Source organism: Heteronotia binoei, chromosome 20 (genome assembly GCF_032191835.1).
Source record: "Heteronotia binoei isolate CCM8104 ecotype False Entrance Well chromosome 20, APGP_CSIRO_Hbin_v1, whole genome shotgun sequence".
Taxonomy (NCBI): Eukaryota; Metazoa; Chordata; class Lepidosauria; order Squamata; family Gekkonidae; genus Heteronotia; species Heteronotia binoei.
The window spans coordinates 14185199-14197825 of record NC_083242.1 but is presented as its reverse complement, the minus strand read 5'-3'; the positions used below and the strand labels follow the sequence as shown (position 1 = coordinate 14197825).

Here is a 12627-nt window from a genome sequence, read left to right as displayed (position 1 = left end):
TTCTCTGGCAAGTGCTTGGATGGGAGACCTCCTTGGAATACCAGCAATCGGGAGGGCAGGGGCAGGTTCTATTCAGCCATCTCTCTGAATATCCTCCAGGCTCCCAGTAGAGTCAGACACTGGAGATAGCCATGACTTCCAGGTGTACACACACACACACACACACATAAAATAAAAAAAATACCAAAAGAAAAATGGGTTGCTATTGTCTGCCTCTGTGCAGTAACTGTGGACCTCCTTGGCGGCCTCCCATCTCTGCACCAGCCAGGGCCAACAACCTGCTTAGCTTCTGACCTCTGTCAAGATCAGGTTAGCTTGGGCCATCCAGGTCAGGACATCAATATCCTGGCACAAAATGTTTTGCCCTTCTTCGCATGTACCGGCACAGGGCATCTTGACCCAGCCAACTGTCAGATGTTTGCACAGAACAGATACCAGCACAGAGCTAGGGAAGCCCGTCTTGCTCTGTCTCGTATCCAGTGGATACTCAAGATCAGGGATGGCCAAACCTGCTCAACATAAGAGCCACACAGAATAAACGTCAGAGCCACAAGACCTGAACGCCAGATGTCTGAGAGCCACAAGGCAGGAAGGAAGGAAGGAGATGGGGCAGAGGAAAGGAGAGGTGGAAAGAAAGCAACTTTAACTTTAAATGCATTCTCCAAGCCATCATCTGGCTCAGCTTCAAGAAGTGATTTAAAGAGACAAATGCCTTCTCCAAGCTGGCCAACGGGGAAGTGGGGGCTTGGAGAGCCACACAATATGTGTGAAAGAGCTACATGTGGCTCCCGAGCCACAGTTTGGCCACCCCTGCTCAAGATGGTCCGCGCAACTGTCCATTTTGGAGCCCACTGATCGAACAGAGGTGTTAAGAGGATACACGAACATGGGAAATCTGTAGTGGCGCTGAGGGGGTGGGGCGCGAAGGAGTTCAAGAACAGGTCACACAGATCTGATGACTCTGTTCCCCCCCCCCACTTCCCTGCGGCCCCGTCACTCCTCTTTCCATATCGGGACATCTGCATGGAAACGGAACACGCCACCCCGAGGGCACATCACTGCTTCCTGCTGTTTGTTTCCCAATCCCACCTGAAATCACAGAACTCCCTGGACTAGGGTCCTCAGCGTGAGACGGCAGAGCATCACAGGAGCGTTAATGCACGTTTTGCTTATTTTGCATTGTTTAAAAATCACATACGAGACGGGCGTGGGTTTCTCCCACTGCCTATGCCTTTTACCGTTCCTATTGCAAAAAAGGGCATTTGCAAAGGAGATGGCAGGATAACAGACCAGTAAGCCAAGTTACAGGAGCCCCGTGGTGCAGTGTTAAAGCTGCAGTACTGCAGTCCAAACTCTCTGCTCATGACCCGAGTTTAATCCCGCGGAAGCTGGGTTCAGGTAGCCAGCTCAAGGTTGACTCAGCTTTCCATCCTTCTGAGGTCAGTATAATGAGTACCCAGCTTGCTGGGGGTAAAGTGTAGATGACTGGGGAAGGCAATGGCAAACCACCCCATCAAAAGTCTGCCGTGAAAACGTTGTGATGCGACATCACTCCAGAGTCGGAAACGACTGAAGCTTGCACAGGGGACTAAAAAAGGTAAAGGTAGTCCCCTGTGTAAGCACCAGTCGTTTCCGACTCTGGTGTGATGTTTTCACAATGTTTTCACGGAAGACTTTTCACGGGGTGGTTTGCCATTGCCTTTCCCAGTCATTTACACTCTCCCCCCCAGCAAGCTGGGGACTCATTTAAAGGGGACTACCTTGACCTTTTTAAGCCAAGTTAGCCAATCCCTACACTGGGATTGAGGAGGGGGTGGGGGAAGTGAAATGCCAAAGATGAGTGATCAGCTTGCTCTAAAGTGCCTCATCAAAGCCCAACTCGTATGTGATGCTGACAGGTAAAAATTGTAGCCATGTTCTCTTCCCAGAGCTCCTTCTGGCACGGGTTCAGCATACCAAAGAGGGCACTGTTTCAGCATGCTAGCCGGTCCACACTTCTTTCCAATCAGTGTCACATTGAATGACAGGAGGTTACATTCATCCTGGGGAGTTCCAACTCCTGCCTCAAGACACTGTAGCAATTATAGATCCAGGGGAGTTTAGCCATGTGAGTCTGTGGCTGCAAAATAGTAAAGTGTCCAAGTAGCACCTTTAAAACTAACAAATTTTATTGTAGCATAAGCTTTTGAGAGCCCCGTGGTGCAGAGTGGTAAGCTACAGTACTGCAGTCTAAGCTCTGCTCATGACCTGAGTTCGATCCCGGCGGAAGATGGGTTCAGATAGCCGGCTTAAGGTTGCCTCAGCCTTCCATTCTTCCGAAGTCAGTAAAATTAGTACCCAGCTTGCTGAGGGTAAAGGGTAAATGACTGGGGAAGGCAATGGCAAACCACCCCGTAAAAAGTCTGCCATGAAAACGTCATGATGCGACATCACCACAGAGTCGGAAACGACTGGTGCCTGTACAGGGGACTCCCTTTAGCTTTTACCTTAAGCTTTTGAGAAACACAGCGCTCTTTGTCAGCTGCATCTGACAAAGAGAACTGTGTTTCTCAAAGCTTACGCTACAATAAAATTTGTTAGTCTTAAAGGTGCAATTGGACTCTTTACTATTTTGTAGCAATTATACACACTTGGGTACAGTTCCTCTGTACAATGGTGGCACATTTTGCAAACCCCAGAAACAGGTCGTGGCCAGAACAAACTGGACATGCAGAAACATTTAGGAGGGCTTTCAAAGTTGTCTCCAATGGTGTCTGAAGTGGTGCTCAAATGCCTCGGTCTGCTCTTTCCCACTTCCCTGACAATCCTCTCTCACCAATATAAAAGTACAACCTTCATTTAAAACACACACACACAACTACAAAGAGGCATGGGATTGCCTGTCCAGAAAGGCTTTTTGGGTCTTGTCGTGCTTTAATATCTTTTGCATCTTTTGCACACAGATGCCTTATGTGAACAAACCCATTACTACTGCTGGATATCCATTACATAAAGCAGGGGTGGCCAAACTGTGGCTCTATCACACATATTGTGTGGCTCTTGAAGCCCCCACCGCTTCATCGGCCAGCTTGGAGAAGGCATTTCTCTTTTCAAATCACTTCGCCAAGCCAGCCGACTGCTTGGAGAACGCACTAAAAAGTTAAAGTTGCTTTCTTTCCACTGCTCTCCCCCTCCTTCTCCCCAACTATTTTCCTTCCCTCCTTCTCTCAAACATCTGATGTTCATGTCTTGTGGCTCTCAAACATCTGACATTTATTCTATGTGGCTCTTACATTAAGCAAGTTAGGCCACCCCTGACATAAAGGATCAGGCCAAGAGTTTGGTCCGCCTTTACAGCGGTCCTCGTGTTCACATTTTAGTAAGTGGTTTAAAAAAAAATACTAAAAAGAGGCATTACAAGGGAGCTGGTTTTTGAGTGCCTGGCATATTTCGGGGGCAGAATTCAAGTCATCCCAGGCTCAGAGCTTTGCCTTTCAGGGCACGGCCTATAACTAGCCATCCCTAGAGTGTGAAGAAAGCATTCCTCGTCGACCCGCCCCTGCCTCCGATCAGGGGCCAAACTCCTGTTCCTTTCAAAGGAGGCAGTTAGCGAAGTCCTTTCCACAGCCCCTCCTGGGAATATCCCATCGCCACAAGCCCCTTTAATCCCTTTAATCCCAGCCTGCCAAACTTCTCCTCATGCCCCCCCTCTCCTCTACCCTCCCGTTGCCCTTCAGTGATGGCTCTCCCAAAGAGCTCTACCACTTCTCGCCCCTTCTCGTCTGACAAAACTGCCACAGTCCGTCAAAGTGGTTTTTGAAACAAGATGTCGCTTTTAATTTATATAAAAACCATCCCGGTCGAACGACGACATTTACTGTACAAAGGAATTAAAAACGGAGGAATGGTACGAATGTTTGGGAGAGCAGCTAAGATTCTAGTGTTCCGTCATCAGGTCACATTCTTGGAGTTGGACATTAAAACAAAATAATGTAAAAGGGGTAAGGGCGGGGTTCGGCTTTGATCGGCGGACATTCCAGAGAATCTCATTCCAAGAGGACGCGTTTGCCGTGATTAGAAAATAAAGAAAAGGGAAGGAAATGTTCAGAGGCGTTTTTACAGGTGAGTGAGGCTGATAAGCAGACGTGTACAATTCAGGAGGAGGTCGCTGGGAGAGAAGAAACAGGTAAGTCAAACATGGTTTTGCAATGCACAGCATCTTCAAACCTGCCCTAAGATAAACGGCCCACAGCCCCCTCCCTTCCACCCAACTATGCACAAAAGCTATATTGAAACGGTGCAAGAACAATACGGGAGGATTTACAGCCTGCCAAATGGGACAGGGGGCTCCCTGCAATTCCTCAGAGCAAACAATGCACATGCTAGGGCTGTTTTTGGGACGTGGCTATTTTAAAACCCGGGGTGGAAAAGATGGGCCGCTCGGTGGTCACCTGTTCGGCGCGCATCCCCAGAATGCCAGGCCCATTGAGTCAGCGATCGCCTCCTGCTCCATTTTGAGCTAACGGCGACAGGTGCCCCGTGCGGACATGCCCCGTAAATCTCTCGGCTTCCACGCCACTCGCCCTGGATTTGGCTCTGGCTTTGTTTGCGGCTGGGCGGAGATGCCGCCAAAGGCTTTCCCCTGCCCTTGACCTATCTCCCTGCTGAACTGTTTGAGCTCGTGCCAGCGCTGAGGGCTCAGCGGCTCGCCTTTCATGCCAAGTGATCCCGGAGTGGTCCACGCGCTGCGAGCTGTGCCAACCAGGCTCCCGTCAAAGTGCTCAAACAGGACAGGCAGTCAGCTGCCCGGCGAGCATCCGGCAGCGTCATGCCGCCCGTTCTGATCCGTGACATGGCGGGGCGGCCGATTCTGGCCCAGGAGAGAGAAAGCACCCGGGAAGAGACATCTGCCCGGTTCAAGAGGAGGAAAGGAGGCAACGGAGCTGGCAAGCGGAGGAACTCGACAACTGTGCCTTTTATGGGCTACAGTTGAGTGTTTAAAGCCCCCTACCCCGCTGAGCTAGCTTCCTTCACTACCTTTACAGATGCTGGAGGGTATTTTCCACCAAGCTTTGCAGAAGGAACCGCCAGGGTGCTGCTCACAACTTCGGGCAGAGGTCCTGTTCCTCTCTGAAGCGCTGGCAGCTCCAAGAGCCTCCATGATCCAGGGAGACAGGAGGACGTGGCAGCTACCACCTGGCCCCATGAATATCCAACTGAATCAAAAGGGTCCCCAAGAGTGGAGATTCTCCACTTGACATCTGGCAAAAGCTTCTGGTCTGCAAAACTAAAGAGGCCACCTGGGTTCTGGGTTGGACATCTCGAACTGTTCCGTTGCCTACCACCTCCTCCCCCCAGGCCAAGAACCCTGCTCATTCTTTCTCTCATAAGCAGGGCTTTTTATTTCTTTGTAGCAGGAATGCCTCTGCATATTAGGCTACAGCCCCCTGATGTAAGCCAATCCTCCAAGAGCTTACAAGGTCTACATTGGCTACATTGGGGGGGGGGGTGTAGCCTAATATGCAAAGGAGTTCCTTTGCAAAAAAAAAAAAGTCCTGCTCACACACAAACTACGGAGTCTCACAGCATTCGGGAACAGCTTCCTGCAGCAGCTCTGGGTAATCCCGTGAGGCTCCTGGAGAGAGTGAAAAAGGGTATTCCGAAACCAGAAAATCCTGGATCTCTCTCGGGGGTTCTTTTAAGCTTCTCTCTCCTCTGCGGCCTGGGGAAGCCATCGAAACAGGACAGCTGAGCCATAAGGTAAATCTAGAGAGCTGCACAGCATGCAGCTGGGCTTCCCAGCAACAGCGAAGAAGCGCGTGGGATTAACCCCATTCGGCCAGGGAACATGCGGCACATTCGGTGGCACGAGCATTATCTCCCTGCCCCCAATGCCTCAAGCCATGACTCTTGCTTTGAGATACCTGGGCCAGCCAAACGTTTCCTCTAGATGCCCCAGGAGGCAAGGTCGCCTCCAGAGCAACCCCTTTCTCAGCCATTAACAAGCCCCAGATGTGTCCAGGGCACTCTCCCCTCCCACCCCGGCTGGATGACATCATTCAAACCCTCATTCTCCATTTGTGCCTCGTGCCCGTTGCCACGAACGTCTCCGAAATCTGGGTTGGAGAGCGACAGAAGCAAATCTTTCCTTTCCCCCCCACATATAGAATAATGATTTCAAAAACAATGATCTCAAGGCCAGCCCTGTGCCTCTTATACAATTCTTAGAACATCTGATCCTTCTGCCCCGACCTTGCCGGCTTTCCCCACTTCCTTCAGTGAGCCCCAGGATTCCAAGTCCAGCACTTCTATATACAAGGCTACATAAAACATTTCTTTCCCCTGATGGCCTCCTCTTAAAACAAGAAAAGGAAAGGAAAAAAAGAAAACCCCCTTTAGAAACAGTAGTGAGATATACGATTTTTTTTTTTCTATAAATAGGTGAAAATGTCAAGTGGCCTGCGTCCTGCGGAATCCCGGCCGGCCCACGGTCCGTTGAATAAAGACAGGACTCTGTCGGGTTGGATTTCCAGGTCGCGGCGGCTTGGTTCACTTCACGGTTGGCTGCGGCGGCAGCGATCCTGCTTGGGAGCCCGAGGGTTAAAGTTGCAGCACAAGGTCTCACCATACCCCAAGTATGAGGCAGAATCCCCCCCCCCTCATGTACTCCAGCAACGTCATTCCCCCAAGCAAGTGGAGGGTGAGACCCACTGCATTCTTGGCAAAGGTGGCTTGGCACAGCCTCCCCTTTGCCACAACGTGGGACCCCCTCCAGCTGAAGGCCAGGGCACGAGCTCTTCGCCAGTCCCGTGGGTGCCCACTGCCAGAGCCACATCGGGAAAAAAGACCCCTGCCAGAATGAGGACCTGGGCGTAAACATCCACACGTTTGGCAAGCAGGTCTCGATGCGTGTTCGGAGGGAGACGAGCCTCCGAGGCTCGCTAGGAGATCTTGCAGTTGTTCCGCGAGCAGTTCTGGGGCGGGCTCTGGGGCGGGCGGATTGACTTGGAGCGCTTGAGGCTGTTGCCTTTGCTGCCGCTCCCACCTCCGCTGCTGGCCAAGGAGTACGAGCGGCCGTGCATCATGACGGCGTTCATGCCGTTGGCCATGGAGAAGGACTTCAGGTGGCTCTTGATGGTGACGGGGAGGGGCAGCTTGTCGATCAGGTGGACGGGCGTGCAGGAGACGATGGCGCGGCAGCAGAGGTCTTGCAAGCTGAACACTGGGGGGGGGGGGGGCAAAGGGACAGAAAAGTACACCGTTAGAGGCAGGTGGGACTGAAAGCCTGGAGGTTTTTGCTTGGCTGAGGATGGATTCTACAATACAGCAAGACTGGAATCCAAAATCTTCAAGTTGCAACGTCTAATTTTTAAGGGCCTGTGATATCCTCAGCCTCTGTAATCACACCATGGAAGTGTCAATGTTAAAAACCCAAACAAAAAGCATGGCTTTGTAAGAATGCCTGTGCCAACGCAGTGGCATGCAATTTTTTACCCACAGAAGAGAGAATGAGAGATTGGTGAGGAGGAGGAAAAGACTGCAGATTTATACCCCACCCTTCTCTCTGAATCAGAGACTCAGAGCAGATCACAATCACCTATATCTTCTCCCCCCACAACAAACACCCTGTGAAGTGGGTGGTGCTGAGAGGGCTCTAGCAGCTGCCCCTTCAAGGAGAACTCCTGCAAGAGCTATGGCTGACCCAAGGCCATTCCAGCAGCCGCAAGTGGAGGAGTGGGGAATCAAACCCAGTTCTCCCAGATAAGAATCCGTGTACATAACCACTACACCAAACTCCCATCCCTCTTTGCTGGTCACTGATTTTCCTAATCACCCCAGAATTGGTGTGGGTGTGTATTTCAAGAGATTCACTAGTGCAGCGATAGCATTGTCTCTCCTCCAGTATTAGACCCTCACATTTCACACATGCTAATCTGTTTACCACAGACCCCTTCCTACAGAACCTGTAACTCCTCCACAGACCTTGCCCACATTGATACAGCAAATTTTGAAGGCACGCTGCGATTTTTACACTTGGTGTCAAACACGTAAGAAACCCTGGGCTTGTGCGCCAATCCCACTTTCATGGAGACCTCTGGAAATGTGCCATCCTAAACAGCTGCTTGGTTGGCCCATAATCAAGCTGGCTCCAGCTGTTTTCCCCCTCCCCAAAATGTGAGTCTAACAATTGGGCGGGGGGAGCGCTAAAAACTTGCCATCGGATACATTTAAAAGGGACAGCCAGCTAGCATGTAGATCTCTGGAAACATTGCAATAACACACCATGCAAGGCCAAGTTATGTGAAAGGCAGAACCAAGAAGCAGCAGGCCAACTCCAGCCTAAGTCTCTGCACATCTTCCAGCTTTCAATGCACATCCCAGAGTCCCGTTTCCTACTATCTCCCCATTTTAGAAGAGAGGAGAAGAGAAGAGATTGGATTTATGCCCCGCCCTTTGCTACCCAAAGGAGTCTCAGAGCGGCTTACAATCTCCTTTCCCTTCTGCTCCCCACAACAGACAACACCCTGTGAGCAGCGTTCCCTCTAAGCTGCAGAGTCTTGTGAGCAAAAATTCTACTTTGTGAGCTACTGGCATTAAAGTTGTGAGCCGCTGCATAGATTGGTGTGCTCTGGAGTCATCCTTCCTGAGCAAAGACAAAAATGTGTGAGCTGGAGGCTAAAAATCTGAGCTGGCTCACACTGACTCAGCTTAGAGGGAACCCTGCCTGGGAGGTAGGTGGGGCTGAGAGTGCTCTTCCAGAACTGCTCTTGAGCAGAACGGCCTTGAAAGAACTTATGGCTGACTCAATGTCACATCAGCAGGTATATGTAGAGGAGTGGGGAATCAAACCCGGTTCTCCCAGATAAGAGTATGTACACTTAACCACTACACCAAACTGGCTCTCTATAGATAGGGAACTGAGGAAGAGAAAAAGTGACCAGCTCGATGGAGTTTCAAAGTTGGTAACAAAACCCAAAACCTTTGCTTGATTCATACTTATCCTGCATCAAACAGGTTTCTGGGGCCCTTGTCACCATAATTTATGCCCCCCCCCCAACCGCTGGCGGGAAGGAAGGCCGACTGGCTGGCTGAGCCTTGTCTGCAGAAGACACACCGCATATCAATTCCCTTCCAGACAAAGCCCTCGAGACTTGCAATTAAATCGCTGAGAGGGCTTTCCCTGCCTGAACATTCAATGAGAGGGGACGGGCCCCGGTCTGGAGGTGAGCAGACACCGCATGCCTCGGACCAGACCGCATTCCAGCTTGTCGAGAGCGTGAGCCCCAGCAACCTGAGGCAAACAGCCCTGAACCCTGACCCCTTCCCACAGCTGGACTGAGGCTTCATGAGCAAAACTGGCTCACACCCCTGAGAGCCCAAGGTCCGCTGCTCCTTTTTATGCACCAGCAAAGAACATCTGCTTTGTAAAGTACAAGTAGGTGAAGGGGGGGGGGGGTTAGGCTTGCTTTGATGAGGCCACATGCAGAGGAGGAAGAGGAGGAATGCAGGCTCAGGGCTGTTACTTCAAGGATCGGCACCATTTAGGCCGGCTTCCTTCAGGGAAAACACAGCACCTGACGGCAGGAGAGGCAGAACTCTCCGCTTGCTGGGAGCTCCCGCAGGCTGACACCTAATCGCCTCAGTAGTCACAGAGCCAGTCTGATGTATTGGTTAAAGTGCGCAAACTCTTATCTGGGAGAACCGGGTTTGATTCCCCACTCCTCCACCTGCATCTGCTGGAATGGACTTGGGTCAGCCATAGCTCTCGTAGGAGTTGTCCTTGAAAGGGCAGCTGCTGTAAGAGCTCTCTTACCCCACCTACCTCACAGGGTGTCTGTTGTGAAGGAGGAAGGTAAAGGAGATTGTGACCGCTCTGAGATTCAGAGTATAGGGTGGGATATAAATCCAATATCATCACCATCATCATCATCTCTGGAGGCTCCTGAAACAGGTCCCCAATCTTCATGCGGAGACTGGAACCGACTATCCCTCATCATTTAACCCCTAGTATAATACAATGCCCTAAACAAGCGGCGTGGCCAAAAAAAGGGCTGGCTTTCTCCCACTGGAGATTAGGAAACTTTCCAGGAAGCAACTATATATATGACATTAGGATCAAAGTAAGATATAGCCGTTTTGACTTGCTAACCCCTGGGCGGAAGGCAAGAGGGAAACCTTGCAAGTAACAGCTTCACACACAGGAGGGATCTTCAAGGGGTGGATTCTCTTTCTTGCTTATAATTGAGGAGGTGACTCCTCCCGTAGTGAGCCTATGGTGCCCTCTTCTGGCTGCAACGGACAGTTGTGTCTCAAGGTAAGAGTCAGAAACTTGCTCTGCAAAGGCCTCTATTGCCTCTGATGCAGGGTTGCCAGCCTCCAGGGGGCCTCTGGAGATCCACTTTGACAACTGATCTCCAGCTGGCAGAGATCAGCTCCCCTGGAGAAAATGGCTGCTTTGAAGGGTGGACTCTATGGCATTGGATCATGCTGAGGCCCCTCCCCAAACCCTGCTTCTCCCAGATCCACCCCGCCCCCCAAGTCTCTATGTATTTTCCAACACAGACCTGGCAACCCTACCTCCGAGCTGGCTCTCTCACCTGTTCTGCAGGTCTCCTAGGCTACTAGGCAGTCTAACTGGCGTCTGAATGATTTCATATGCGCTAACTGCAGGTTTCAACAATGAACCACAGTTAAAACAAGCCATGGTTTTGCTTAACATCTGAGATATCTGAAAAAGCGGAGGGGAAGCCAAAAGGATAAAACATTTTAGTAGCTTTAAAATACCTCCAAAATGAACTGGGTAAGTGTGTTATCTAGTTGCTGCAAGGATAAAATTTCCAGATGTGAACGACTGAGCCTCACTTCTGAACCTTACTCGTTGAAGGGGAAATAATCCTCTATTTAACTCTGATTAGCTGAACCGTTTTAAGAGTGACCACAACGGTATTCATATGTGGCACACAGAAGTCAAAAATGGCCATTTCAAGAGGAAACCTCTCAAGGGCTCCAGTGTGTCTTGAAATGGGAACGGTCCAAACTTCCTGAAGAGTTATGAAGTCTGCAACCAAACAAACAGAAGCTCAAAGGAAAATGCGAAGAAATCCTGGCAGAACTGTAAACAGATCCTGGAAGCGTTTTCCAAGAGGAAAAGAGCCACACAGAGCCCCAAACCAGAGAGTAGCCACAGTGGGCCTCATGTCATTTTGCAGATCAGACTGAACACCAGCAGGCCCTGATTGGAAAAGAGACAGGCTCAGAAAGAGTGCCGCTAACTTCTAAAAACCGCCCTTGGAGGCATCATGAAGCCCTACTCCCGCTGCTCTTGTCTCAGACAGTTGCTGCTCACAGATCTCCCTGAATCACATCCAGCTTGAAAATTATCTGCCTTATCCTGCGCTAAGAATATCTACAAAACTCCCAGTAACAAGCAGAATCGAGGAGCCTATTAGAAAGCAAGGCAGCTTCGTTTAAAAAGTATGTGTCTTATCCAAATATGTTGAAAATCAAGATGAGCACAAACTCTGACACAGTAAACGGTAAGTGAAACGATAAGGGAAGGAGTGACCATGGTGAAATACATTGGAAACCATAAGCAATAGGTGAAATACATCAGAAACAATAAGCAGCCAGGAAAGCAACCAGAATAATGATGAAGGTGCAAAACAAACATCAGAGGATGGTAAGGGAGACATTCGGCGTTGGACAGATACCCAAACTCAAACTGGTTTCTATAGGGAAGAAGAGTTGGTTTTATATGCTGCCCTTCACTATTCGAAGGAGTCTCGGATTAGCTTACAATTATCTTCCCTTCCTCTCCCCACAACACACATTCTGTGAGGTAGGTGAGGTTCAAAGAGCTCTGAGAGAACTGCTCTTGAAAGAACAGCTCTGAGAACTGAGAGTGACCCAAGGTCACCCAGCTGGCTGCATGGGGGGGGGGAGGAGTGGAGAATCAAACCCGGTTCTCCAGATTAGTCTGCTGCTCTTAACTGCTGCACCAACCTGGAAGGCATCTGAACAGCCAAATCAAATAGAGGAGACAACAGGTGAAGTTCTAAGGCTAGGGGATAAAGCATCATGGTCCAGAGACCAGCTTACACCCAAGAGCTCTTTAATACAGAGAAAACTTCACAGTCTCCATCCCAGCAGTCATGCTACTACGCAGTGCTTGAATTGACCTCTTCTCAGCCATTTCCAGCACAATCTGATCAAGACAGCAGATGCCCGAACACTAAATTTGAGGAGCGTGCTCGCATACCTCTGTTGGGCCGCCAGATTTTCTCCATCCCATGCCTCATCAGCACAATGCGAGACAGCTCTGTAAAGGACTCGATCACGTTGAAATTGCACAATGGGCTGACTTCAAAGAACGTCATGCAGTTTTTCTCAGCGTAGGATCGGGCCTGCTCGGTTGGGACCTGCCGTTTGAAGGCTAGGTGAAGTCTGTTGCCGACCAAGATGCGGGGCACGCCCGGGGCATGCTGGATGAAGAGAAAAGAAAGGCACATCATGGAAGAACATCTGCAATTCCGCAGAAACTCAAGGACACCTTCCGAGACCTCTTCCTTTGGAAATAGGGTCTGCTCATTCAGTGCCTCTTATCCACACAGTCCCAGTGCTTAACTCAAAGTTCCTCGCTGTTTCATA

At 50.3% G+C, this 12627-nt stretch overlaps 1 protein-coding gene across 1 annotated transcript in view; it reads right to left on the bottom strand.

Annotated features, from left to right (window-relative positions):
- Positions 1–3789: 3789 nt before the first annotated feature.
- RAB40C (RAB40C, member RAS oncogene family) overlaps positions 3790–12627 on the bottom strand; it is a 53336-nt gene continuing 44498 nt past the window's right edge. The window contains exons 6-7 of the mRNA XM_060260833.1: positions 12239–12461; positions 3790–7201 (exon numbers count right to left, since the gene is read on the bottom strand). Of these exons, the coding sequence (XP_060116816.1) occupies positions 6921–7201; positions 12239–12461 (504 nt within the window). The 3' untranslated portion in view covers positions 3790–6920. The remainder of the gene's footprint in view (positions 7202–12238; positions 12462–12627) is intronic.